The sequence below is a fragment of the Aspergillus ochraceoroseus genome (assembly GCF_002846915.1).
Source record: "Aspergillus ochraceoroseus IBT 24754 chromosome Unknown P175scaffold_6, whole genome shotgun sequence".
NCBI classification, from domain to species: domain Eukaryota; kingdom Fungi; phylum Ascomycota; class Eurotiomycetes; order Eurotiales; family Aspergillaceae; genus Aspergillus; species Aspergillus ochraceoroseus.
Genome location: NW_024468481.1, coordinates 1,393,392 through 1,419,697, shown reverse-complemented (window position 1 = coordinate 1,419,697; position 26,306 = coordinate 1,393,392). Strand labels below are relative to the sequence as shown.

At 47.0% G+C, this 26,306-nt stretch overlaps 9 protein-coding genes across 9 annotated transcripts; 2 read left to right on the top strand and 7 right to left on the bottom strand.

Annotated features, from left to right (window-relative positions):
* Positions 1-79: 79 nt before the first annotated feature.
* P175DRAFT_0503031 (Mob1/phocein family protein) lies at positions 80-1,765 on the bottom strand. The gene is made up of 4 exons (XM_040897534.1): positions 893-1,765; positions 725-818; positions 541-674; positions 80-480 (listed from the first exon to the last, which is right to left on the bottom strand). Exons 1-4 carry the CDS (start codon positions 1,503-1,505, stop codon positions 239-241), a joined length of 1,083 nt encoding a protein of 360 aa, XP_040750889.1. The 5' UTR covers positions 1,506-1,765; the 3' UTR covers positions 80-238.
* A 142-nt stretch (positions 1,766-1,907) lies between these two features.
* P175DRAFT_0482938 (putative intracellular protein transport protein (Sat1)) lies at positions 1,908-4,816 on the bottom strand. Its single transcript, XM_040895511.1, has 3 exons — positions 4,049-4,816; positions 2,915-3,982; positions 1,908-2,865 (listed from the first exon to the last, which is right to left on the bottom strand). The coding sequence occupies exons 1-3, from the start codon at positions 4,593-4,595 to the stop codon at positions 1,982-1,984; spliced, it is 2,499 nt and encodes an 832-aa protein (XP_040750888.1). The 5' UTR covers positions 4,596-4,816; the 3' UTR covers positions 1,908-1,981.
* A 341-nt stretch (positions 4,817-5,157) lies between these two features.
* Positions 5,158-6,154, bottom strand: rrg9 (mitochondrial ribosome assembly protein RRG9). Its single transcript, XM_040897533.1, has one exon. The coding sequence runs from the start codon at positions 6,128-6,130 to the stop codon at positions 5,264-5,266; it is 867 nt and encodes a 288-aa protein (XP_040750887.1). The 5' UTR covers positions 6,131-6,154; the 3' UTR covers positions 5,158-5,263.
* Positions 6,155-8,242: 2,088 nt separating this feature from the next.
* On the top strand, positions 8,243-11,604 carry P175DRAFT_0440425 (WD40 repeat domain-containing protein; the record flags this gene model as incomplete). Its single annotated transcript, XM_040894019.1, has 4 exons — positions 8,243-8,791; positions 8,854-9,125; positions 9,185-10,015; positions 10,080-11,604. 4 exons carry the CDS (start codon positions 8,243-8,245, stop codon positions 11,602-11,604), a joined length of 3,177 nt encoding a protein of 1,058 aa, XP_040750886.1.
* Positions 11,605-14,773: 3,169 nt separating this feature from the next.
* P175DRAFT_0533926 (uncharacterized protein) lies at positions 14,774-15,814 on the top strand (the record flags this gene model as incomplete). The annotated part of the gene is made up of 5 exons (XM_040900092.1): positions 14,774-14,894; positions 15,091-15,123; positions 15,192-15,344; positions 15,413-15,541; positions 15,639-15,814. The coding sequence occupies 5 exons, from the start codon at positions 14,774-14,776 to the stop codon at positions 15,812-15,814; spliced, it is 612 nt and encodes a 203-aa protein (XP_040750885.1).
* A 1,361-nt stretch (positions 15,815-17,175) lies between these two features.
* On the bottom strand, positions 17,176-21,350 carry P175DRAFT_0559047 (SPO22/ZIP4 family meiosis protein). Its single transcript, XM_040900889.1, has 15 exons — positions 21,117-21,350; positions 20,813-21,052; positions 20,711-20,764; positions 20,378-20,643; positions 20,065-20,323; positions 19,945-20,015; positions 19,811-19,895; positions 19,332-19,606; positions 19,156-19,283; positions 18,962-19,107; positions 18,635-18,901; positions 18,435-18,583; positions 18,250-18,381; positions 17,897-18,184; positions 17,176-17,833 (listed from the first exon to the last, which is right to left on the bottom strand). The coding sequence occupies exons 1-15, from the start codon at positions 21,166-21,168 to the stop codon at positions 17,444-17,446; spliced, it is 2,802 nt and encodes a 933-aa protein (XP_040750884.1). The 5' UTR covers positions 21,169-21,350; the 3' UTR covers positions 17,176-17,443.
* Positions 21,330-23,184, bottom strand: P175DRAFT_0503024 (uncharacterized protein). Its single transcript, XM_040897532.1, has 4 exons — positions 23,166-23,184; positions 22,745-23,048; positions 21,924-22,678; positions 21,330-21,862 (listed from the first exon to the last, which is right to left on the bottom strand). Exons 1-4 carry the CDS (start codon positions 23,178-23,180, stop codon positions 21,662-21,664), a joined length of 1,275 nt encoding a protein of 424 aa, XP_040750883.1. The 5' UTR covers positions 23,181-23,184; the 3' UTR covers positions 21,330-21,661.
* A 235-nt stretch (positions 23,185-23,419) lies between these two features.
* On the bottom strand, positions 23,420-23,791 carry P175DRAFT_0494614 (uncharacterized protein; the record flags this gene model as incomplete). Its single annotated transcript, XM_040896022.1, has 1 exon — positions 23,420-23,791. One exon carries the CDS (start codon positions 23,789-23,791, stop codon positions 23,420-23,422), a length of 372 nt encoding a protein of 123 aa, XP_040750882.1.
* Positions 23,792-24,796: 1,005 nt separating this feature from the next.
* Positions 24,797-25,791, bottom strand: P175DRAFT_0441148 (uncharacterized protein; the record flags this gene model as incomplete). The annotated part of the gene is made up of 4 exons (XM_040894062.1): positions 24,797-24,949; positions 25,005-25,328; positions 25,378-25,462; positions 25,529-25,791. The coding sequence occupies 4 exons, from the start codon at positions 25,789-25,791 to the stop codon at positions 24,797-24,799; spliced, it is 825 nt and encodes a 274-aa protein (XP_040750881.1).
* Positions 25,792-26,306: the final 515 nt, after the last annotated feature.

Below are 26,306 nucleotides of genomic sequence, written 5' to 3'. Positions count from 1 at the left end.
TGAGATTCCGCACTCGCCGAGATTTCGGCTGGAGTCACGTTTTTGTGGTTCTTTTCATTAATCTAGATGGATCATTTCGGTTGGTGATGGAAATTTTCATTTCTCTTTTTTAAAAAATCATTATAAAACATAAAAAGACATGCTCCTCTCGACTCGGACACGTCATGGAAATATCCTTCCCTAACACCTTAACGCCAATTTATTCTTGTGCATTCGTCTTCGTCCCTTGCTACACGGATTAGTCGCTGCGCAGCATGCTGTCCACCAAATCTCCTAACGGTCCCCAGAAATCCTTTCCACTTGCCAACCGATGCTCATCGATAAATAACACGTAGTGTTTGAAACTGGTATTGAGGTGTGGCTCGAGGCCTAAATGCACAATCACGGGATAGTGGTGGCAGTAGATGTGCGCATACACTCGATACATTCTCTTGAAGATCTGCCGGACGAGACTGGAGAAAGCTTTTGGGAACGGAGCACCTGGTCAACATTCTGTCAGCTTTGTCTTAATGGACCCGGGTGAAGATAGATTAAACATACCCAGCCGACTAGGAAACATCTGCTCGTTGTCGACGTTACTCTGAACCCAGCTCATCAGATGTTCGATATACTCGGGCGCAGACATCTTCGTGGGCCGCTTGAAATTCTCCGAATCCTGCCACAGATACTCGAATCTATTCACGTCAGAAGCCACTTCGCTGATGAGGACACAGAGAACGCGTACTCATCGGTCGCCTTCATTTCGGGACATGTCTGTGGGGAGCAAAACTCGGTGATGGATCCGTAAAGAAGATTGATCTGGTTGTAGAAGTCGACAACTACCGCGCAAGCAAGACGCTTGTCAGTATTGATATCGTAGTCGGGCCCGTTTACCACCTCGGGAGTGACATACCGTTAACAGCAAGCCATTCGTTGATATCTTCGCCCTCTGGAAGCCTCACTGCCTTCCGTAAGCTCCCACTGCCGAGGGTAGCCTCCGCGAATTGTCTGAGTTGATAGCTGCTAGTCCCCTTGGCCGTAGAACGAGGCTTGAAGGGGGCTCGTGTCCGAGCATTGCTGGGAGGAGTTAGTCCACAGAACCCTGGGTTTAGTGCGCAAACAGCAGACGAAAGATAAGACGGAGGTTCTGAGAGGGTGACATAGGATTTATGCACGGTGTTGTAGGATGCAGAAGGGGCGAGAGCTGGGGGTATTGGGGAGGATGCGGACGTTGATGACATCGGAAGAGGGGCAGCGTCATCAACAAAGGAAACAGAAATCAAGGGAACAGACATGGTGGTGATAAATGAAGAAGCCATTCTTCTTTCCCCCGCCGCAGACAAACGACTGGGCTCTGAGCGAGCGAAGGAGCCGGAATTCCTCGCGCCTTGTTTTCTACCCTTGTGGAATCCAAGAGTGGTCGTGGTAGGATAGGTTGTGTGGTCGATCGAACAGGAACGTGCCTTTCTATATTCCAGCGAGAGAAGCGAGGGGTTAGTTCTTTCTTTTCCCCTTGATTTCTTCATATCATTCACTTGACTTACTGCGACCAACCCGGGGTAAAAAACGGAGATACTGTGGCGATGAGGGGGCGATTTACTTGCGGGATGGAGGAAGGATGGAAGGTGAAGGGGATCGAATCACAAGCAGCGATCAACCACACTACAGAATAAAGAAATAGAAAACCAAGGTAAACAACGCAGGCAAAAAAACCAAAAAAAAATTAGGATCAAAAGCAACGATGCCTCCCAGGGCTGGGAAATTAACTCAAGATTGATGCGGTCATCGTGCTGCCCAGGGTCTCCACGATCTCAGCTCCCTCAGAGATCCGACTCCATGGATGTGAAACATCAATCCGTTGCCCTGGCGATAATTCCATCCCAAGTCTTTGCATTCAGCTGTTACTCTGTATGTACCATAGGATTAGAGTTGATATTTCATTATATATCTTCCACGTCATACAGTCATCTTGAAATTAACAAAGTAAGCTATTGTGTTTTGTCTATATAGAATACCCTTCATTTTCCTCTGGTAGCCTTTCCCGCACTGTCTCACCGTATATCGTGATGGGAATCGCAATTTCAAACGACTCGCAACCCAAATGTTCCAGAGCTGAGAGTGTACAGCCTCGTTCATCCTCAAATACTGCCTCCAGTAGTCGAGCACCCGAAGGGCCAGATCCCATCTCATCGGGTATACTTGAAGTCACGAACTCAAATCTGAGCTCCCATTCATGATTCACCCCACTAGTGAGTATCGTAGGCGTGGCAGAAACCGGGATGGCCGGGCTAAACACAACCCGTGTCGAGTAGAGGGTGTTTTCAAAGAATGACGCATGGACCCGTCGCGTTGCACGACGAATACTCGCACTGGATCGTACTGCCAGATGTGCATCGACACGCTCAGAGCTCTCTAGGCTCGCCCGGAGTGCGTAACACGGAAGCGCAGCCTCAGCAAAATTTACTGTCGCAATGAGAGTCTCGCCCAATCTATGGGCTGGTCGATTAAGCACTACAACAGCAATTCGACGTCCACCACGAGCAATCTCAAATCGGTTAGGGCTCTGGGAGGAGTTGATAGTCTGATTGCTTCGGAGTATCGCCAGGTCAATTGCGTCCTTGCAAGACAGGGGACCTGCGGATGGGTCATGACTCTGGCGTTTTTCAAATATTGTGTCCGGTGGTTTCAAACGACTATTACGAGACCGTTGTTCGAGAATTTCATCAAGGTATGACAAGAATTCCGGGGCTGATGTCCATGCAGGCCTACTCATGCTCTCGGCCTTTGCAATCGGTGGTGGGAAAGACCCTATTTTCTGCACCCTGGCTTCATCACGAAGGAGCACGTAAGGGCGCATCAAGTCATGGCCAAGGATGTCCCCGTGGGCTGCGGAAGTTAGCACGGGCTGCAATATAACGGAATGGATACAACTTACGATTTACTCCGCTGAACACACGGAAAGGTATACTGATACGGTTAACCCGCTGAGGTTCGTTCGTGGCATTAGGTCGCTGAGTTCCAATGACAAGGTTGTAGGAGATCTTGATGGCCTTCCCCTTATGGCTCGCGGGGAGACCACTGGGTAAAGTGAAGGAAAAGGAGAAGGACTGTTCCTCTCCTGGCGCCAATCGAAGGTCAACGAAGAGGAGTGATTGTGAAGTAGACAGCAAGGGAATTGACTTCGATGAAGAAACTCCTCGCATATCTCGTAGTCCATCGAGGTCGTTGTTGGTGAGAAGTCCGCCTAGGGACTCCTCTATCGTATTCCAGTTTAACGCACCCCAAAAGCCACCTTTTCGGCCTTTGTCACCGGACGAGGAAGGTTTACCGTTGGGCACATTCCCTGGGTTACCCACACCACCAACTACACCTTTCCTTTTGACCTCCTCGAAGACTGATTGGTTAATCAGCGAGCCATCGACCGTAAACGACGCACTAATCTGAGCATAGCCCATGAGCAGCGTTTGCCCGTTCGACAGCACTCCTGCAGACTCCATGCTGGAAAAACGCCGGCTGTGGCGGGGGAAACTTGAGCGTGGCACGGGAATCGAGTAGTTTGTGTATTCTGACTGAAGGGTCTCGGATGAATTATTGCTCATGGAGTAAAATTCTCCGCTGCTTCTATGACTCCCACTCAAGCTGGAAGCTGACATGATTTTAGTGAGCTGGGGCACCTGGCCCGGAGCAGTTAGGGAAGAAGAGTCTTTGAAATTATATTTCGCCGTCACTGGCGTTCCGGCAGGCCTGTCTATAGATGCAGACGAGACTGGCGCCTTGGTGTCCGCATCGGTCTCTGTCGGAGGTGGAAACTTGAAATCCATCGGTGGCAGCTGAGGTCGTCTCCCTGGTCCACGCGTTGCTGCGGCTGGCCTTACAGGACTTGGGGCACCAGATCCGAGACGGTTGCCTTTGTTTAAGGCGTCAATATCTACCTTGACGTTGGTCGAAGAAGGATGAACTGGAGAGTCGGGCGGCGGAAATGCGCGGATTGGGCTCCTCGCGCCTGATGAAACGAAGACAGTCAGTATATAAAAAGATCGAAGATTTACATGTAGTGAGAGATAGATACCTTTCCCAATGGCGTCCTCGTGGCCTTCATATCTTCTCGGCACCACCTGCAAACTTGCAGACCGTCCATGGCCCCTTATGGGCCGCGGATAGCTGAATTGCGAGGAAGTCCTTGGAGTTTTATCTCCGGCAGTTCCTCCCGCTCCTCCTTCACTGTCGATTGACAGAATAGAGATTGATCTCTTATGTTTGTGGCCGGGTGGTGAAACAATTCGGGGCGAGGAAGGAGGGGGGAAGCTGTGGGAGCCGATCAACGGCGAGCTTACTGAGGACGAGAACCGGTGCGACGGACTCTTCCTAGGAATGAGAGGGTAGGAGCGGCGATGGGGACTTTTGAAAGGGTTCGAGGGTAGTTTTAGGGAAAAGGAATCGGAATGGGTGCTCGCGGCGCGAGACTGCTTCCTTTGATGGGGTGTTTGCGGTCCCCCGGTGCCAGGCTCCACGCCCTTCTCCGTCACGTTCTTGAAAGTAATTGTACACTCCACATCCTCACCTGCAAAGATAGTCTGGTCTTTCCACTTTACAAAGACCTGGATGTCCGATGGCATGGCGAGTGACGCAGAATTATCCCATGGGCGGAGGAAGCTAAGCAGAAATCAGGGAGCTTGAGGCAGATTGGTGGGTACCCGCCGCCACCTCGCGAAATCTAGAATAAATGCAGGAATATCGATACAATGGACAGTGAATTAAAGAATGCCAGCTAGGGCACGTTGGACTTGCGAGCCATTTCTGAAGGGTTTGTAAAGAAAAGGAGGAGGGGAGATGGCGCGTGTAACCCAATTGGGGACTGGTCAAGATCGAGCGGCTCCTCGACGTCGGATATGCGGTGGTTTTGGTGGTGAACTAGCCAGTAAACTACCAGCAGGGACCCTCCACAGTAAGAATCCCCACCTCTTTTTGAAGACCTTACACTTTTTTTTTTTTTTTTTTTCCTTTTTTCTAGCAGGTATGGGACTGCAATTTGCAGGAGTTTGGTGGAATAGACGAACAGGCTGGGGATTTGGTTGTTCTTTCAATGGCTTTGTCTCATGAATACTGGGCAACAGATCCAACCATCGTACCAAGGCATAATAACATGATACGATTTTAAAATGCACAAACAAGGAGAAAGTGGAAGATAGGTTTTATATAGTTACTAATGTACAGAACATGAACCTAATAATATACAGATGATTCAACAGCGCATAACCGTGCCAATGGTGTCCAGTCAACATAATTACTCCTCACTTTTGCTGTCGCGATTACTATTCTTATACAACAATGCCTTCGCATCGCTGAGTTCATCCGTAAGCTTGGTATGCGGTCGCAATCCCAGTTCCGAAAGATGGCTCCAGATTCGATCATGTCGCTTTTCCCATCGCTGGCGTCGGTTCTCTAGCTCGTCCACGGAAGGACGCCATTTGCTCTTGAGAATTCTTCGAATCGCCTCTGGTGACACTTTGAACTGTTCCGCGAGAACAGGGGTCGTGAATTGATCTGGAGCCACAGCATGCAAATGACGAATTCCCTCAAGAGCGTCTGGAGAAAGCTTCTTGGGAGGACTCCAGCCAACTTCAAATTTCTTCCTCAGAGCGTCTTTCTGGATCTGCCACGCCTCGCGTTTCTTTTTTGGGTAGGGCCCTAGGGGCTTTCTGTCGTTTGGCACATCTTTATTTGTCCTGGAAGATTTATCTGCTCTTTGGCGATAGATTTGAGAATCGGTTTTTACATGCGATCTCGTGTGTTTTGGTTTTGAGTTTGAGTTCGTAATGAGTGAAGAAGGCGCATTTTGCGGACTTTTAATCAGGCTGTGGTCTGCAATTTGGTCTGGTTGGTCCACAGCTAAATTATCCGAGGTGACTGGAGCCGCGGCTTGAGAATATTCAAGGGAATCGTTTCGGGGGAAATGAGCACAGCGGGAGGAGCTCAAGTATCTTTGATTTCCGAGCGCGTGGTAGGAAGGAAAAGATCCGTTCGAGGGCGAACGAGCATCACATTGATGAGTTCGACGAGTGTAAACGTGTGGTACGTGTCCGGAGTAAAATAGGTTTCGGAGGATGGTGGGAAGTGATAGTTTAGCTGAGGTAGGGCAAAGAGACGCCATGGTGGAAATTTTTGTGTCTCATCAATGGTGAAAAACACCGGAAGTCTGTCCACGGGGCGATTTTCTGGGGATTTTTATGTCGCCTTAGGCATCAATATCATGTGACAAAGTTTATAGCCCAGCTTGAGTTATTTTCTCTGGAAGCAAATACTCGCAGGGTATCATGGTAATCTAAGCCAAATATCTCAAAGTAATTGCAAGGCGGCTTTATAGAGACGTGTAAATTCTAAAAAAAAAAAGTGCATGTTGGGTGAAAGCTGCCCCGGCACTTCCTCCGATCACAGGGGATCCAAAAATCCTTCCTACCAGCTAATTCAAGAAGATCAATCTTTTGTCAAGTCAAGTGTCTTAATATTAGATCTACGATGGTCAGTGTCATCATAACTAGCTATGGTGTTTACTATTTCATCACTTAAGTTTACCGCTCATAATTTCATCATTGCGCAAGAGAATCCAATTATATATATACAGGAGACTAGCGCACCAGCCTGCTTTGCATTTCCATGACTACAAAGCTAAGCATAACTAACAAGAGGAGAACTGTCCATAATACTTGGCAAATATACTTCTTCTGTCTCCCCCCTCCCAGTATTACCAAGGTAGTTCTTGAAATGTACGATGTGATGCTAGGTTTTGAAGAATCTTCCTGCTGAAGGCGTGACCTTGACTTACTACCCCACATTATGGGGAATACTGAACCGGGGGCATAGAGACACTGGACATCGCTTATCAAGTCCTCAAGCATCTTATCGACCTCTACAGTACCCTCAATGAATCCTGATTTATAGGAAACTCGAATAACCCTAGAAGCAAGCCCTATATCCTAAATAGGAAAAAGTACCTGATCACGGCTTCATTATTCCACAGGTGGTCACGTGGCGCTTGGTTTGGTTTGAGATTTATAAACTTACAAAGTGTGATAGATCTCCAAGTGAAGGCAAGGAAAGTCAGCTATATTCCGTATCACTATCCATTGACCCTATTGTAAATATGCCTAGGAATCAACTCGATTGAATAACTAGGTATTCTACTCCAGTAGGTAAGGCAAGTGTACCTTGAGGTGATCACCTGGGTATGGGAGGCTACTCGGTACCCCTTGCAAGGAGAGAACTGCCTGGAGATCATATAGTCCACTGGAACGCGAAGAAAGAAATATAAGTTCATATGAATTTAGTCCTCTCTAAAATCAAAGAAGAATAATAATTTATGATACCATCATACATGCTTTTTATTGTGTGAAGTTGTCGATATAGTAATCTACTATAATTGACCTCTCTATATTGCTGGCTGGATAGGAAACGCCTCAAAAAACTGAAAATAATCCATCCTATCTTTGAGTCGATATATAATTTTTTCCTTGTCAAAAAGAAGTTCTCTAATTTACAAGAAATACTCTAACTCTCTCCCGCGTATCATACTAGACCAGCTCCTTTCCTCTATCTAGTCTATAGCAGGTCGATCGCACTTCCACTAGCTAAAGAGGTTCGTCCATCCTGCATGGTTCGTCTGGTTCGTTCTGCCGAAAGAATGTTGCTCCATCACAGTAGTACTAGTAGTAAGGTACCTAAGTAATAATATTGACCTGCATCTTCTCTTCCTCCCTTCCTCTGTCTTCTACTCTCTTAATTTTAATTCATCCTTTTCCCCCCCTCTCTCTTCCATCTTCAAATCTCTATCTTCCATCAGTCACTCTTTATCCTTCACTGTTTCGTTTTGACTTTTCTTCCCCCTTCTCAGTCTCTCTTTTATTCACCTCCGTTTTGTTATTGGGCTGCTCCCCACTCCCACAGATATCGACTCCCATCATCGCAAAAAAAAAAAAAAAGAACTGCTCGCTCCTCCCTTACTGATTTCGTGCCCTCCAGTTGAATCTCCAGACCAATAAGATAATCCTAGGGGGTTCGTTTCGACTTCCTCCTGCCGTTCCCTAACTTTCACTTCGTTCGCTCCTTCGTTTGCTTTGTCCCCTTCGACGGTCCAGAAGCAGAGCTCTTTGTTTGATCCCGGAGCAGATTAGACCCACGCCGCTCGTTCGCTCGTCCCAACCAATGCGACCGAAACCCATACCTTTCTTCGGGGACAGTGAACCTTCCTAACTGCTCGTCGCCTGTGATGGCGAATAACTCTCTGGGTGTGAAAAGCAAGACGGCTGGCCCGGCTCCATTCCTCAGAGTTACCCCCTCTAACTCCCCCATCCCCATCCCCAGACCACCGACGCGCTCCTCCACCAAACCTTCCTTATACCAGTCCACCTTGTCCCTCAAAACCGTCATTGGCACAACAACCACAACCCCCAATGGCTTCTCCTATCATGACCAGAGCCGGTCATTCGCCCTCTGCGCAGGCTCCGCTGCCGTATTGGCTGACCTGGACAATGACGACAATGTAAATCAACGGTTTTTTCGTGCCCGACCCTCCGCAGCCAGTATCAACCCTGTAACGTCATTCTACAACCAATCGACTCCTCCAACTACCCCTGATGCCAGACCGAAGTCTTTCTCCGGCACCAAACCGATAGCCTACAACGGCATTTACAATGGCTCGCCGTCCACTGAAATCGTAGAAGCTCCTAGCCCGCGCGCTTGGTCTTCAAGAGAAAGAGTGAAGGCAGTGACCAGTGTCGCTCTTAGTCCTAATGGCAGGTTCCTTGCTGTAGGGGAGGTTTGTGATACCCGTTACTTTCTCGGCGTAGGGGACATAATGCATCTGACTTCTTGTTCTAGACCGGGTATAACCCAAGGGTTTTGATCTTCTCGACAGCCAAAGATGCACCCTCTGACGTACCGCTTTCAATACTCACGGAACACTCGTTCGGTGTCCGTGCCCTTGCTTGGAGCTCGAATTCGCAATATTTAGCCACTCTTGGGGATGTGAACGATGGGTTTCTCTTTGTCTGGGCTGTTAGCCTCAAGAATGGCTCAGCAAAGCTCCATTCTACCAATAAATGTACCACTGTCATTCGTGATATGACATGGATGGGCCAGACTTTGATTACGTATGTTCCGCGAAATCCTGGTTCAAATTACGCTTATCAGTAACTAAACCTTGTGATAGGGCGGGCATTAGACACGTCAAGGTTTGGAGACTTCCTGAAGTACGACCCGCCTCTCCGTCGAAGTTGCGCTCCATCGGCGAACAGACTCCTAACATCACGATCACCGCGCCCAAGGCACTCTCTGGGAGAAACTGTGTATTGGGCGCCTTGGCAGACAGCACATTTACCAGCCTGGCCAGGCTATCTGACTCCGAAGTTGTTGTTGGCTCCGATTCTGGGGCACTATGTATTATTGATGACAGTGAAGGCAACGCGAAGTTTACTCTGGCCCAACATGTGGAGTTCGGTATCACTTCCCTCACGGTTGATTCGGATCGGTTTTGTATCTGGATTGGTGGACGTGGAAGACGTATGCGGAGGTTTACCTTTGAGTCGTTACGACCATCGAGCAACCCGTGCTCCCCTCCCACTTCTGGGAGATCTTCAGCAGAGCAGAAGTCCAAAGAGCCCGCGATCACTTGCATGGGATCCCTTGCCTCCCACTTGGTCACGGTAGATTCTACGAAGGCAATTCACATCTATTCAATGGAGAAACTGAACGATCTCGGCGAACAGTGTGACGTGGGAACAACGATGCCTGCTCATCGGGACGCGGTTCTTGGAATTGGCCCTTTAAAAACATCTAACCATCTCGGAGCCAATTTCTTTACATGGTCTTGTAAAGGCATGGTTAAGTTTTGGAACACCCAAGGCGAGTGCCGCGGTTCGCGAACTATCACTATTGAGCAGCTCCCAGGGAGTGACGATGATATTTCGAACGAGTTGAAAATATTGCGAGCGACTAATAAGATGGAGATATTTGTCTCTGGCGATAAGCTCGGCGTTTTACGGTATTTTTCCTACCCCTACCCAGTCTTGTCCTGATTTCGTCCTTGGCTGATGGTTTTCTCGTAGAGTGTTGCAAGGTCAGTTGTGGAATTGTACGAATGAAGTGCGGGCGCACGGCGCAGAGATTACAGACATAGCTCTCTATCAAACGCCTGACTCTTGTATGATTGCTAGTTCTGGCCGGGATCGGATGGTGCAACTGTTCGAAAGACGCGAAGAGAGCCTTCAATTAATTCAAACCATGGATGACCACGTTGGAGCCGTTGGCCAGCTTCTTTTTATCAGCGCAGGAGAAAAGCTCCTTTCGTCTTCTGCAGATCGTACGATCCTGGTTAGGGAACGGGTGACCCGAGAAGTTGATGGAGAAACTGCTATTGCATACCTGATATCAAGGGTAATTACTCTGAGATCATCTCCGGTGTCCATGTCACTATCTCCAGATGAACCTGACAACCTGGTCTTTTCTACTGTGGATCGTTGCGTACATCAATATGACATGATATCTGGCCGTCACGTGCACTCTTTCCGCGCAGCAGATCCTGAATCGAATGATACAGTGGCCATGGGTTCGTTGACGGTAACCTCAAGTGTTGCTGGTCAAAGCCCTAAGTTGCTTGTTGGAGTCTCGGGAACCGACAAGTCGATTCGTATATACGATTTGGAAAAAGGGGTTCTGCTTACGGGAGAATTTGGACACACTGAAGGTGTCAGCGATGTCCAACTTCTAGAAGCTCCCCCTGATGTGCCCGGAAATTCTGCAGAGCGCATACTCGTTAGTTCTGGGATCGACGGCGTGGTCATGATATGGAATGTGTCGGTGCAGTTACAACAACCTACCCAGCCAGCCGCTCAAGAGGAGGAAGATGTACCTGCTAAAGAGCTTACGGTCTCCAAGCCTCCTCTGAGAAAAATTTTATCGCGAGCAGAACTAGCGGGGTTCCAACGACCGGACAACATGGTGACAACTCCTACCCCGGTACGCGAGCAATGCCCACCATTGTTGCGCAAATTATCTAGATTTTCGCTTGTCTCTTCAAAGAACGGAAATGTGCCCCCCATGACGCCCCCCTCGATCCCTAACCGCCGCTCCCCTACTTCGGGGAGTCGTCCAGAGAAACTGCGGCGTTCTCCCTCACCCCCTAGCCCGCGAACGACGGGTGCGAGGAAGACTATGGAACCTCGCAGCGACAGTCGCTGTTCCTCTCTGGATTTCCGCGCGCGTACCCGAGGATCAGCTAAAAGCGAGTTTGGGAGCCTAAATATGTCAACAGAACAAGTATGCCGCACGCTTAAAGCCTACAGAAAAAAGCTCAATGGATGTACGGAATATCTCCATGCTCAAAAGGATTTGGAGCGTGAACTAGGCCTCACCTTGCGAGCTCTGAATTCCCGGGCCAGAAAAAGTGAAACGGGAGAAACCGAGACCGATAGCAGCGGGAAAGAAAATGAAAAGATACCAGTTCCCCCTATTCCCCCCATTAATAAAACGCCGCGCCTACCACGTCGAGCCCCATCAACACCTAATCTGAGCCAAAACAAATCGCCAAACTATTCTCGACGTCGTTCTCTTGATGCAGATGGAGAAGGATAAACGTACTGGCAGGTACGATTCTTCTCCCCCTTGAGTAATGCTCGTAGCTCTTTTTGCTGGCTACTTCGAGCGGCGGAGGTTTTTTCCCCCACATATCGCGTCATAGACCCTTTGCATTTTGCAAAGCATGCTTTCTATCATATATTTCCTAATGTTGCATTGTTTCTTAGCATGGCAGGTGTTCATTTGTTTCTGGCTTTATTTAGCATGTTTTACAGGTGCTTTGTTTTCATTGCCGGAGAGGTCCTTCTAGTGATAGGTATTCCCTGATTTAAGGGCATGATCCTCCACCACTGAATTGTCTAATTTTGTTTTTGGTTCCTTTTGAGCTCTTCTATTTTTTATTTGGCTGATATTTGGAATTTCTTCGACATTGAGCTAGTCTCCTTGTTGCTCATCGTCCGCTTCACCAGAGAAGACCTTTGGCGGCTTTCTTTCGTTTCTTTTCTTTCTTCGACTCTTTTCTGGCTGGTTTTTTCCTTACCTCTTTTTTTTCCCTAGGTAATTTCTAAAATGATACCCATGCTGAATCAGAATTTGTGATATGCCCTTGCGGCACCACAGATTCTAATGTCCATACAGTTTACCCTTGACTTTACGCTCTTTAAACTGTACCAACGTTCCTGGCAATCTTTAGATGTAGGTAAAATCTACTCTTGTCGTAAGAGGTTATGGTTTTGGACTCAATGCTTTCTTATGGGCACACTCTATATGAATTAGGTTTTTGCTACTGTGGTTAAAGAGGAATCTTTCGACGGGCCTCTTAGTATACATCTGAGTGCACTCACTACCTGTGAACGGTTGTTATATCAAGCTATCGAGATTTCCATGGTGACTTGGAGGTACAGAGGATGTTATAGCTCGCCAATGGGTCTTCCATACCACCCAGCTCAAGGCGACTCCGGAAGAGGAGGTTTTACAGCCATAGTGCCCTGCAAACAGCCCGTCCATCTGCATAAGATAGAGATAGAGATAGAGATAGAGATAGTTACCTTGTTACTTCATTAAGGTTATGCAACAGACTTGCCTCCACAAGTACTGTCAGCCTTATCTAGAAGGACTCTTCAAAGCCTTAATAATTAATGAATCCTCGCTTCATCTGCACTGCTGTGAATAGCTGGATGAGCACACAAAGCCACGTCATTTACTTATGGCAGTGACCTTGGAGCTTACTCTAGGTAGCTTATTCCTTCACTCCTCTACATATTTTATATTGGAACCTCCTGGAAGCCTCTTTCTTCCATTCACTTCCAACCGTTTGCAAAAGTTGCCTAACACCACGTGGTCCATAGTATTTAACCCGTTAATTCATTCTACAACTTCATCTATCTTAAGCAACCTTTCTTCTATTTCCATATCAATAGATTTCATTTCGTCATTAGAATTTGACATCCATCATTTTATTTATTCAACATCCGCTTGGCTCACTTTGCAGCCTTTCTCAATCTATCTATTGCACCCTGGCTGGTTGAGTCTCCCCAGGCTATCTGTTTATCAACATGGCTTGACTTCGCGGTGTTGCTATTTATCACCCTCCGACTTGACTTGATTCGCGGTTCTTTTCTTTACACTCACCCAATACCAGTACTAGTAAGTACTGTCAATTAATACCAGAATAGTTCGAGTGCATGGATACCCCCCGGCCGAAATTCTCCTCGGGTTTAACCCCAAGATGATGAATGGAGCGAAGACGGAAGTATCATAGTGCCACAACTAATGCGGTGGTGGAAGAATGCGCCAGACGTGGACACATTTCGATTTGAACACCACCGTGGCGTTGCCTGAATGGGTAGATGGTGGTCATCTAGTGCCATCACATATTCATCAGTTTGTGTGAACCAATATAATACTGTATCAGCTAGAAAGCTCTGTCTTGACACCTTTTTAGCTCAGCAGCAAAGTTTGACAGTTTGGTATTGTGACAGAACCGATTCTCATCTTTCAATGGGACACACTCTTGTCTGATGCAGTTCTATCTGTTAATACCAGGATTATACAACCCCATGGATTTACCCCAGCGGAAGTATTCCTGGGTTTTCAACCAAGGATTGGCACTCGATCCGTGACAGAAACCTTAATGGTCGAATGTTTAGTTGACAACCAGGTTGCGATCTCTACCGATTCAACAGTATGTCCACCTGCGGCCCGATCGCCAGTGGCGGCTGATAAGCTATCCTTATTACGCAAAATATGCCAGACCAGGAGATTCGACATCTCAAGGCCGATGACGGTGTGACCCTTGCGATGGCATTCAAAGTTACATGATACAGAAGATTACTTCAAACACTCAACTCTCCTCATACTCTAAGAGTATGAGGCCAATATCAAACGCAGCAGCACCTAACATATTTTTTTAGCACTCCTTCTCTCAAGTACAAGGTCTATGGCAATTGTGGTGGTTTCCCAAGTTGCTAAGTTCATAGAGTGATACTGGGAGTAAAAAAATGAAGAAGGCTCACAGAAGACAGAGTATGATGTTTTGGAAGCCCCAAGTCACAGAAGTCACCGGATAAGGGCAAACAAGTTCTCCATGGTTACAAGTCACATCAAGAATAAAAAAGTGTGGTAAGTTAGAGAAGACACCCTATGTTACTAGTTATAACTAAGGACTACTAGATGCTCATGGAATGAAGCAACAATCAAGACTGTTGATTGCCCAGTAGAATTTATGTGGATTATTCCCAAGAATACCCAGGAGATCCCATTTATTATTCTTGCTTCTTTCAATACTCACTCCCATCCACCTCCTCCCATGACTAAAACACCAAGGGAGATACAGAGCCAGATGCAAGATCTGATCCAAAAAATGGATAAACGATCATTAACTACTGGTAGGGCATCATGGCAAAGGGGTATATCATCTAAGTACTAATATATTGCTAGGTCGTTTTCTTTGAAGTAGTATTGTGCTTACAAACTTAGCAACTTGGGAAACCACAACAACAATTACCATAGACCTTATATTTGAGACTTCCAGCTACAAATATGGAGAACTTGTTTACCCTTATCCGGTGACTTCTCTGACTTGGGGCTTCCAAAACATCATACTCTGTCTTCTGTGAGCCTTCTTTATTCTTTTACTCCCAGTACCAATCTATCAAGTATGTCGTTCTCACAACCCGTTGTGGCAGCTCCAGTACTCCCACTCTTGCCTGCGAAAATACCGAAAATGTCTTCGGCTCAGGGCGAAGCCTCGTCAGGAGAATTCTCCGAGCTTGTACAATATGAACTCAAGAGAAAACACAAGCTCTGCTTCGCATGTGGCAGTAGCACGATAAAAAGGAGCTCACGTAATTGAAGGGAGCGATTCATCGGTAAGTGGCGAGTCTAAAGTATCCTTTGTTAACTATTTTATTGACAGCTTTTGTACGGAGTAGGTACCATTACTTCAACAGCGTGGTCTAATCGATTTTATTGGGCTCTGCCCATCATGCCATGTTATATTCGACAGAGCTAACGAACCTGGTTTTACTTTCTTTCCGATAGACACTCCATTCTTCATTGAGAAGGAGCTGGAGGGTCGACAAAAGAGGAAGCCTAATCAGGAGGCTGGCATCTTATCCTAGAGCTGCATACCCTCACCCCAGCCAATGCACCATTCTACCCGACTCTGATCCTTGCCCCGGCCGGGCTTCTGGATGCCTGGATCACCGAAATTCGCAACCATTTTGGTAGTATGCTGCGGCTGAAGCTCTTCCACTGGCCTGTCGGCTCATACAAGCGATGTGAGAAGGAAAGAGGTTAGTAAGAACAACCCAGAAGTTTCCAAGCCCAGAAACATCGATGCCCAGTTTACTGAAGGCGGCAGCAATTGGGTACCAGGGCCTGGGTGGACTGCAACAGGAATCATGCATCGATATGCTCCAGTATTTTTACCACAGATCCAGCCCGAAGATTTATAGCCTGGCAATAGACCAGCAGGCTTTCTGGACTGGAGGTAACCGGTTAGTGTGGATGCAGTTCCGGTGGCATGGAGTGGCGGTGTTAGAATAAACCGGGTGTGCAAAAAGAAATGAATATCCTATTTGACTCAGATGTCAACGCGGCGCGGAAATTCATTGCTGAATGGAGGCAGCGCGCTTACGACACCGCGAAGTTAGCAATCCGAGACTTCTTCTTGGAGGAGCGGGCCGTCTTTGGGGATGTCAATGGAGAACTGGGGGAACCCAGCTCTCAGCGATTGACAACAGGCCATTCCTTTTCTTCATGATCCGGGCTTTTGGGGAGCTGCTCGGGGATTGGAGAGGTCGTGGTATGCCGGCCATCTGGCAGAGACGTGGTTGCACAGCCCTATGGCTAAGCCCTCTGTCTGCTCAGGCGACAGGTCAAGTAGTAGAGACTGGGAGCCTGCCCTATACATAACAGATCGGTCATAGCCGCCCCAGCCAACAAGCATCCCGGCGGCCGCAGCAGCTTCGTTGCCTGTGCCTTCTGCGGACCATTATTAGCAGGAGCGGATGGCAGCGATTTTTCCTATGTGTCTATATTGTTTTTTTTTTTTGTATTTAGTCGTTAGCACGGTAAATTTTGAACGGGGGAGGGGATGTAGTGGGTGGGGTGCTTCGTGCCTGCAGATATATTCTCGCTGAGTGCCGCTCTGCTGAGAGAGAAGCAGGATACCGAGATAGCAGCTCTCTACCAGTACGCTGTCCGCACCGCCGATGGAAAAACAGCACACTACCCTATGATATGATGCCTTTGACCAGCATTGGACGAGAGCACGGAAGATCGCGACGGAAGCCCGAGGAATACAAGAAGAACCTTTCCCTTATAAATAAGCAATATCAGTCCACATCTTATTATACTTCATTTTCAACTGCGTCAGGGTTGTTCACACTTGTCCTTTGTATATCTCTATTCTATTGAATCTGCTCCCCTTGGTCTGCCGGGCTGTGTCTCTCTGAAAAGATATTATCACTGGTGGCTCCTTGACCGCGTCCGAGAATCTAGAGGTCTTCAGTTCCTTCCTCGCTTCTTGATAGTCCTGTTACGAGGAGAGTATTCACAATGATTACGGTTCCCCCCCCCCCCCTCCCCTTCTTCTTTTCTCTATTTCTTTACATTTAGCTAATCAAAGACATGCAGCTTAAGCGCCCAGGGCTGCTCCACGTGTACAATGGGATCAGTCTGACTGTAATCGCTCCAACTACTACCTATTTTCCAGACCCATGTTAAAGGGCCTGGGATGCACGGAAGATGAGTGAGCTCATCTAAGGACACTCACTCACTTATCATGTTCTTTAGAGAGTACAGTACAGATGTTACGGAACCCAAGTTAGATGCTTTTGGCAGCCCTAAGATTATTTATTGGCCAGGCACTCGCGTGGGGTATCGTTCATGCTCAGTTCAGAAGCAATTTCGCCCTTCCTTGCAAGACATTATTGCGGAGATATTATGTATGGAATTAGAGGGGAAAAAAAAAAGAAGTAATCAAGCAAAGGAATAGGAGGAGGAGGAGGAGGAGGAGGAGAGTGCTCGCAACGCTGCTGCTGTTCATCCTAGCCTCTGTGTCTATGTAATTAGGGTGATACTGGTGATAAGAGGATAGATACTCCATGACTCTACTCCGTAGGGTGATGCGTTTTAGAACTAACAAGGCATAAGAGACTCGTGATATCTGCTGTACTCCGGACGCTCAACAAAGCAAATTAACGACCTCGGACTAGAATATGCTATACAATCAACTCACTCTCCCGCTAGGGTTGGTTCACTATTAGGGTTCCTGCCTGTCTTGCCCTTTGGCCCTGTGTTCCATGATAGACAACAACAACAGATTGTACTACGATGAATATAATAATAATGCTTGCAATATATCAACTCGATCACCCTTCTCGCCGTTTCAACTGGGTAAAATGTTCGAAAGATTCCTGCGTAGAAGCTGTCCAAGCTCGCCATGGTCAACTCCAATCAAATCTGCCAGTGTGATGGCCTTTTCCGCCCACCGGCGACAATCTCCATCTGCGGAGGAGAGGAAAAAATCAACCGCAGTATTGAACGAAACGACTGCTAGCCATTGGATCTCTTCTTTTGGGTAGTGTGATTTCTTACTGGAAGGATCGCGGGCGAAGATTAGGGCTTGGTCGAGGACGGATTCCGCGAGTTCATACTCCTTCGCGTCGACGGAAAGGACAAAGAGACAGCGGAGGTACCGGGGGAGATTTTCATCGAAGTTTGACGTCGAAGTGTTCAGGAATGGCGAAGGCGAGGAATGAAAGGTGCGTATCATTTGCTGTTTGGAAGGATAATTTTAGCTAGCCGCTTAATACTATCGGAGGGACTGTTGTTGGCTTGCCTTGACAATTTGCGCTTGACATGATACCGGAGCTTCGGATCGGAGAATGCAATCGAGAAAGATGGAGCTGAGTTTGGCATCTACTATTGGCTTAGAGATTTCAATTATCCTTGTTACGTCTTCCCATTCGTGAAAGAAGACGGCGACTTCGAATGCAAGTGATAGGATAATGCGGTGTCTGTCTGTCCAGTCTTGTGAGTTTGCAGCTGGGTAAATGCCTTCTTTTTGACAATCAATGCAAGATTGGAATTGATTCATTGATTCGCGTGCTTCCTTGTAGTAATGCTCCTGTGCATTTTATATCAGAAATCAGCTTTTTTGTTTCCGGATGAGCTTGATGATCTGTGCCTTACCTTCCTACGAGGGATTTTGTCTGTCCGAGCTTCTGATATAAGAATAGTGGCTTTAAGAAAATAGCAAATAAGATAATGCTCCGATATGCCAGCATGTGCTTGCGCTGCTGTGTTCTTAAGCAAGTGCGTGAGCTGTAGGGCCATATTAGATTGAGATTGAGCGGGGCATGGAACGGTGAAGTCACCCTTATGGAAATATCTAGTAGATCAATTACCCTCTCTAGAGAACATAGCTTATACAAATCAAGGGCAATGCCGTAGCTTTCTCTAGAAAGCCAATGTAGGTCGAGAGAAGTCTGCTTGGATTGTGTGTGGTCGGTTGCTGCATCCAAAACTTTCTAAAGTTAGTACTCGTGAACCTGGAAGAACTATAAATTTAACTTACTAGTCCTGAATAAAGGAACTATGTGACACAACAAGGCCTCGTTCCCAGGTTCATTCTTTAGCTTCTTTCGGATGACAGATATCACACACTGCAAAATCTTCCAGATTTGTAACCGTTCAAAACCACTGCCATCCAAGGTTGCTACCAATTTTTGGACACTTTGAACAGCAAGATTCACTTTTTCGAGTCGAAGCGCATCCGCTATACATGACCAAATGTAGGTGGTATCCACGTCTGGCTTGCAGAGCAGCTCAAGGTAAACGGAAACTATTCAGTTAGATATTGCATAGAAAGAAAAAACGAAGAAAAAAGAATAGGTTGATATACCACGGGAGAAATCTTCTTCAGCCAGGGATAGTTTATACAATAAATACAGGGTGAGAGGGCATGACTTGAATTCCTCTGGAAATTTGTCAAAGACTCTCTGTGCTGTAGATGGGTTGTAATTTTCACAAGCACATAGAATTAGCTTCCTGTCATACAGTGAGCTGAGTATTTCATGTTCATATATATTCACCAACCGAAAGAATTTAGCCTTCGTGTCAGAATCCATTTGAAATGCTTTCTGACTGAGGACAAATTGACACCATTGCTCTGCAAGGGAAATAGATCCTTTTGACATTGCTAGATCCACATATTTCCAGATAAGCTGCGCTTCAGTTAGCACTTGGAATGAAAAAGATCCCATGGGTCATACAATCAAAGAGGCGTGGCTTGCCTCCTCGCTCAGTAGATTCTGAGCACCTTCTTCCAGCCAATTTACTTCATCTCTAATAATGTCTGGGCCTAGGTCCCCACGGGAAGTACTTGCCAGTGTCCACATCAGAGAAATGAAGATTCTTTCCAGCCACTGCTCTTTGGCACTGCTATCAGAGAGTTTCAGTCTGTCGAAAAGCTCTTTCAAGACTTCAATACAAAGTACTGGCCTACACACAAAGTCAATATCATAATGAGAAGGCGTCTGGATACGCACTTTGAATCTTCAATTTTTTTTATATAATGGTAAATTCTGTATCAGGCGTCAGATAAAGTTGACCTTTTCTTGGGGGGGGGGGGGGGGGGGGGGCGCTTGCATCTTTATAGTCTGATCATTAAGCTCCATTGTCTCCATAGTGTATTTGAGTCCTGTTTAAAGATAAATATTCTTCTATCAGAAAATAATTGAAGGCAACTTACTTTCGATATACTCTTGGCTCGCACAGTCTTCTCTGCTGAGGATCTCGAGGAAGATTGCAAGAGCTGGAAAGCAATCACTATACTCCTGTAATAAAGAGTTAGAGAGGGAAAATATTTTACTTGGCCGGACTAACAGCTTTTAGCATGTCGAGGGCTTTCCGGAGTTGGGTTTCAGAACCCCCAGTTTGCTGAAGATTCGACCGCACTGCCAGAATTAGCAATTTCGTGTCACTGGAAATCTAGAACCTCCTCACCATATGCATGCAGAGTCAGCATCCTCTCATCCTTCCAGCATTCGTCGACTTCTTGGCTTCCCTCATGAAATGATAATCCACAGACTGTCAACGCCCTGTCTAGCCAGGTTGCCGCGATATCACTCTGACCCGATGACAGCGCCACACTCCCAATCCTATAGCATATATCCGCCACGATCCTTCGTTGCTCTTTTGTAGTTATCTCCGGAATCTTCGAGTATAAGTGATTAGCTATATCAGGTCTCTCTTGTGACCAGGACTATATTATGCGTGTTAGCTAGGAAATGGTCTTTTCCTAGGACATTCTACATACTAGATATATCCGCAGCATGTAGTATTCCGTTGTAAACGACGCCAGTTTTAGTTTATCTGTATTCTCAGTTGACCTCTCAACCATGTCTAATCTCGTAGCAGTGGATTCCATCACTTTCTGGCTGACGTCGATCAGTTTGTTTTCTATTTCCCTTGTCAATATGTAAACTCCGCCGGGATTGCAGAATAGCAAAGACCAGAGAAAGGTAGCAGTACCCAGACAAAGCTTGATGATCCTGAATGAAAGCTCTAGAACCCGATAATTGCCTATAAATAAAGGAGATTATAAATTTGATATCCCATTCTAGGGTATGGGGACTGAGAGGATGCATACCTGGGCAAGTTCTTGGCGCAGCAGCCTCAAGCATCGCGTAGGCGAGAACTTTGGCTGCATTCTCTTTAGCAGATCACCAGGCTCCCATGGCCTGTGACATACCTTTGCAGACAATGATTCTCTGATCGAGGTTATCGACAGAGAGCATCCGTTGTACGCATGTGTTCCATAATTTCGTTCCTTCATTGTCTAATTTGGGACGAATAGACAGTAAAGTGTGGTCTGTGAATAATGGAAGGTGATCTAAATATTTCTGAAGTTTTTCGACTATATGGTTCGGCGGGGTTCGAAGGGCTGGGGAATCATCTTGATGGAGGTGGCTTTGCAAGTCCCTTGCGAGAGCTGGAGAATTGAATGATACATAGTTAGATAGGAGACTCTCTGCGGCTATGTTTTAATATCTCACCTAGCACAGCTTCTGTCTGCTCTTTGACAATGTGAGAGTGCTTAGTCGCCATGGTGTTGAGCTTAGTTTTAAACGCAAGTGTGTGAGATTCACAGCTTCAATTTCGTGTGGGATGGAAAGGCACATGATCACTATTCTAAAACTATACACAGAAATATATTCACAGTTAGAAGCCGCTAATATCCCAGCAGTACAATCAAACAAAAAAGGAGGAAAAAAAAAAAAAAAAAAAAACCGAAAGTACAGATTTCTTGTGGCTGTTTGATGGAGATATAATAATAATACAATTTTGAAAACTGCGCAACATCGAAAGTGGTATATAAGAAACCTAGATCAACAAGTCAAAGCTGCCTGTACAACCGATCAAAGAGAAGCCCCATATGGCATAAATAGAATAAGATCATACATGAGCGCCAGGTATTGAAAAAGCACTAAGGTAAGTTCATTTGCTTTTTCGTTGCGAGGGTAGAAAGTTTCCAATAATGAGGGACGGACTGGTAAATGGTTAGACCTGGAGCCCATACATTTGACTGTTCCTGAAGTACTCACATATTATGATTATCTCTCCGAATTGTAAATGAAAAGCAACACCGGATGCCGTCACTAGGTGTGTTGGCATTCGGATTCTTCAAGGTGCAGCTTGTGAGCATCGCCTTCTGGGTATTATCAAAAGCAATGGCCCCGAACTTCTCCCAGTAGCTCACAAGCTGATCTTCCACTATTATTTCATGAATAGCTAGCTTCCCCTAGTGTTTAACGGGGTGTTAGAAATACGTTATTTCAGTAGATGATCGAGGGGCGACTCACATCTCTGAGAACCTCAATGGGGACCCCGATCAACTCAGCCATCTCTTTGTTGCCTCGGAATATCTCACCAGTTCTCCTCCAGCAACAAGCGGGGATAGCCATACTGGCAAAAACACGGTCGTATTCCATCAAACTTCGCTCGAACCACATTTCCACAAGAATCAACTCAATGTCGGTCAGGCTTTGCATCCTCTCTCTGAACTTTGGTCGAAACTTGTCCAATTGTCGGAGAATCTTTTGTCGTGACGCCTGCTGCAAATGTTTCTCCATATATTGGTTCAATCGGGCGTAGCCCTTGACATAATTGAATGGTCGTAGAAGTCCAGCATCATATTTAGCCTTCAGAAGCTTGTTCATGCGCTCTTCGGGTGGGTCAGATCCTGAGGGGTCTGCGGCGGTCATATAATACGTTTCCCTTGCCTTATCGTTTCCGACTATAGCGCTCGGTCCTGAAACAAGTTCACCTTGCGATTGGTGACTTTGTGCCGGCTGTATCGTCTGAGATTGTTGAAGAAGCGTTGTATTCGGTCCCCCTAGCGCGTTCATGGAATTGATCAATGTTGGGTCGGAGTACATTCGCTGCATATCGTCGTTTTGAAACATGACGCCGTCGTCTAATAAACTGCTGCTGAGAAAGTCGCCAAGTAAGTTGTATTCATTCGTAACTTCGGGCGCATTGAACATGTAAGACGGGTGGAACGTGTGCATATCCTGAAACTGGCTTTGGCCGCCTAGCCAGTCATTATAGCCAAGCACTACACAACTACATCAGCAAGGTCCCCAGGAAAACAAAGACGTGGGGAAACATGAAGAAAGCTCACTCTGCTGAGAGGTGGGCCCAAGGTTTTGACCCGTTGCAGAGGCCAAAGGCCCCGGTTGTACGGCACCCACTGTGGAGGATGCAAGACCGATAGACCCATCGGCGAGGATTTGCTGGCCTGCAGCATCTTGGATATCGACATTTCTAGGCATCCCTTGAACATTCGAATACTCATTGTTCGAAGAACCCTCTTCGTCTGCGGCTGAATGTTCGTGTTCACTGCGCGACCGTTTAGAGGGCTCTCTCGGCTCGTCATGGCATAGGTGGCCGATATTGCGCTTTATACATCGAGTGCATGGCCGCTCCTTAATTTCCCCGGGTATGATTGTCAGCAACTGCTCGTATTCACCTCACCTCAAACACAACTTGCAATACGTTTCACAAAAGGCGTCAAATATGTAAAAATTCAGGGTAAGTCTTACCGAATCGCACGTCATATGCTGTGACACGTGAGCAAGTGGCCTGCTGTCAGCAAAGATATTCCAGGAAAAGAGCTTTGTTTGGGAGGGGTATAAATAATTGAAATGTATGTTTTCCTTTTTTTTTCCCCTCTCGCGATAAAAAGGAAGGAGGCGGGGCTATAGGATGAGGGGAGGGAGAGAGGGGGAAGAGAGAGAGAGAGAGAGAGTGTGTGTGTGTGTGTGTTGAAGAACTTCCCCCGCCGCAGGACATGGGCTCACCGATCGCCGACAGTAGACGCATGCTGCAAGCGTGGCACACAGGTTAGCAACGTGGTCCAGACGCCATATTGTAGAGATGAGATGTAGGGAACCGCTACTACAACGCCAATACAATGCACGGTATGAACAGGGTGTTGCTTACCATGATTGACCTTGCGACGTTTCTTCGGACTCGTGCGGGCCCCCACTGAAGTACTCTCAATCTTCGAGGGCGGCGAGCCTTGCGTCATCATGTCTTTCACGTTAGGATCGCTTTTGCTCCCTGTTGTCCCCTCGGGCATGGTGTTCAAAGACGATTGCTCTACCATCCCATTGCCCAAACGCTGGTCAGGGTTGGTACCTGTTTGCGCGGCGGTTTTCTCGGTCATGGATCGTTGAGCGCAAAAGCTGTTGCGCAGAGTCCGGCTCGCTGCTGTCGCTGTCGCTGAGGGATGGAACACAAAGAGAGGAAGTCGGATGGGGACCTGCAGGTACCGACTGAATTTCAAAGAAAGGGAGGAAGAGTAACCATCGATCAGGCGTGTGAATTAACACAGAGAAAACCAGGTACGGGGGAGGACATGCGACAGAATGAACGATCGATCGGCTCTCAGGCAGAAAAAGAGGTTCCCCCACTGAAGCCGAGCGGGACTTTGGTTGGCCGCCCATTCGGTAGTCATTTTCAATTCCCGACCTTCTCCGCATTGAGGAACGAATGCCATCAAGTATTGTGAACAGAGGGAGGCTGCCTGTGAAATCTTGACTGTGGTTTCACCTGTTTCAGCCTCGGGGATTCCCGAGGAATAGGTACAGGTAGCTACCCATTTTCTGGGCCTTTACTGCTTCTTGTTTTTATTCGCCCATGTGCAGCGAAAATACCTCGGTTGGCTCTACGATCTCTATCACCTAAGCGACGGTTTCGAGGGATTAAAGAGTTCTATGTTCGGTTTAAGTTTGGGATGCAGAGATGATGATACTCGCAGTAGCGGTCGCGAAAGGAGCGGTGCCGAATAATTTACTTTGACATATCTGCTCTAGATTCTGTACTCGACTCTTGAATATACATAGAGTATATCCCAAAAAATCGATGCGGAGCGTCGATTTGACGTTCTGACTTGACTTGTTTTATTCCAAAGCAAGGGTTTGTCGCGTTGCAGGGATTGCATTGCAGGAGCTTGAAACGCATCAGGTGCGCCCTGGAGTGCACGATCCCTGTGCACACAGTATTGTACACAACCGTTCACAGAGTATTTTCATCTCAGATCCAGCGCGTCCAACTGAGAATCGGATAAATACGCTCTTGGCTTTGAGATCTTGTGCGGCGAGAGATTCTCGCACAACCTCAGACAGGCAAAATTGGGCAAAAGCCTTTCCCCAACAAAGGTGCGCATTTTTCAGTCATCAGGCATAGTTGCTAGGCTCAACGCAGTTTGGGATCGTGTAATCGCGTCTTTTAGTCCAACGAGAGGGGTAGCGTTGTTTTGCATTGATTTCAAGTGATTGTTCAATTGCCTCAGTAGGGTGGAGACTTCCGGATCAGCCTCGAGCTAGGTTATCATGATAAGTTAACCATATTCGTACCGTTGGATTATGACACCTTACCTCGTCAAAACTGGACTGTGTATCCTTTGCGCTCATTAAAGTAAACCCAGCCGGACTTCCAACTCTATCAGGGGTGTCGTTGAGTTGCCGGAGGATGGGATGCTCCTGTAGCTTGTTAATGCCAATACGTATAACTCTCGGGTTCAGAATGGAACTTGCGTTCTTCATCTGCCTCTTTCGCTCCGTCTCGGCGCGTTTAGCGTTTTTCTCCATTTCGTGCAACTCCTTGCTTTCCCTTGCAAGCAATGCTTCTTCCTTGGCAATCTCGTTCTTCAAAATGTCAATGCTATCCATGGCTGTCGAAAGGGATAACTCTAGCGCAGACTGTGCTCCACGTTAGTTTGCGGATTTCCATTCCATTGAGTGCCCCTACATGTTCCTTTAGCGCAGCTTCGTACTCGAAAACGGAGTCCTTCGTCAACGGAGGAAAAGGCATCCTGGGTAAGCGTTTCCCGAGGCTTTAATTTCCCAGTTAGATATTAGAAGTCTATCCAGACGACCACAGGTCGGATTGAAGGACATACTTTTTCACGACAGCTTGAACCGCAGCTTGCGCTTCGTAGCGTTTGCGCTCATTTTGTTGTCGGACTATGACCGGACGCTCAAGGGCTCGAAATAGATCGCGTACTTTATCTTGAACCGGTTCAGGGAGTGTAGACCATTTCGATTTGATAGTTCGCTCTGATATATGTCGGACCTGCGGCTTCAGATAAGTGTAACGCTTCTTGGATGCGGTGTTTTGGTCTTCGCCCTGGGCATCATTTGAGCGCTTTCGTTTGGGCGGCATCGCAAGGGATCCAATTACTGAAAATAGCTCTTGGTGCGATGAATATCGTAAAGGATGAGAAAAGAATGGATCGAGAAAACAGTGTGTGTATGTGTGTCGGGTAAAAGATCTGGAGCGTCTGATTGTTGATATGTTTCCCCCCTCTCGGTGACGCGCCAAGGCTGCAGTCTTAAGCACGCACGCCTCTGGTGAACCACTAGGCCCGTTTTGGAAGTATACGGGGAAATACACCGCTTTTCCACCAGACCCAATCACACTAGACCGGTTTAGTCAAATCAACACCACAACCCAAAAGGTTCGTACGAGTACGAGTACGAGTCGTTCAACTAGTCTCGATCCTGACTTTCACATGCTATCTTTGAATTGATCATCAAGCTATCATGGGAATGATGTCATGGTATAGCTATCATCTACATCCTGCTATCTACCAAACATTATTTTGTACATAAAAAGCACGGAGGCAATACTGTGATGGGACAGCAGAAAAAATAGTAGTCGGCCGGTTATCAGATCAG

Excerpts from the sequence above, each read along its gene's own strand:
- P175DRAFT_0503031 (XM_040897534.1), bottom strand. The coding sequence starts at position 1,505 with ATGAAGAAATCAAGGGGAAAAGAAAGAACTAACCCCTCGCTTCTCTCG. Across the intron at positions 819-892 it reads CGAATGGCTTGCTGTTAACG|TTGTCGACTTCTACAACCAG; the intron begins GTATGTCACTCC and ends CTTGCGCGGTAG. Across the intron at positions 675-724 it reads GAAATGAAGGCGACCGATGA|ATTCGAGTATCTGTGGCAGG; the intron begins GTACGCGTTCTC and ends TGACGTGAATAG.
- P175DRAFT_0482938 (XM_040895511.1), bottom strand. The coding sequence starts at position 4,595 with ATGCCATCGGACATCCAGGTCTTTGTAAAGTGGAAAGACCAGACTATC. Across the intron at positions 3,983-4,048 it reads CGAGGACGCCATTGGGAAAG|GCGCGAGGAGCCCAATCCGC; the intron begins GTATCTATCTCT and ends TCGTTTCATCAG. Across the intron at positions 2,866-2,914 it reads TGTGTTCAGCGGAGTAAATC|CCCACGGGGACATCCTTGGC; the intron begins GTAAGTTGTATC and ends TAACTTCCGCAG.
- rrg9 (XM_040897533.1), bottom strand. The coding sequence starts at position 6,130 with ATGGCGTCTCTTTGCCCTACCTCAGCTAAACTATCACTTCCCACCATC.
- P175DRAFT_0559047 (XM_040900889.1), bottom strand. The coding sequence starts at position 21,168 with ATGGCGACTAAGCACTCTCACATTGTCAAAGAGCAGACAGAAGCTGTG. Across the intron at positions 19,607-19,810 it reads GAGCCAAGAGTATATCGAAA|TGCGTATCCAGACGCCTTCT; the intron begins GTAAGTTGCCTT and ends GAAGATTCAAAG. Across the intron at positions 17,834-17,896 it reads GTCAAGCGCAAATTGTCAAG|CAAATGATACGCACCTTTCA; the intron begins GCAAGCCAACAA and ends CCTTCCAAACAG.
- P175DRAFT_0503024 (XM_040897532.1), bottom strand. Across the intron at positions 22,679-22,744 it reads TGGGCCCACCTCTCAGCAGA|TGCTTGGCTATAATGACTGG; the intron begins GTGAGCTTTCTT and ends GTAGTTGTGTAG. Across the intron at positions 21,863-21,923 it reads CCATTGAGGTTCTCAGAGAT|GGGAAGCTAGCTATTCATGA; the intron begins GTGAGTCGCCCC and ends GTTAAACACTAG.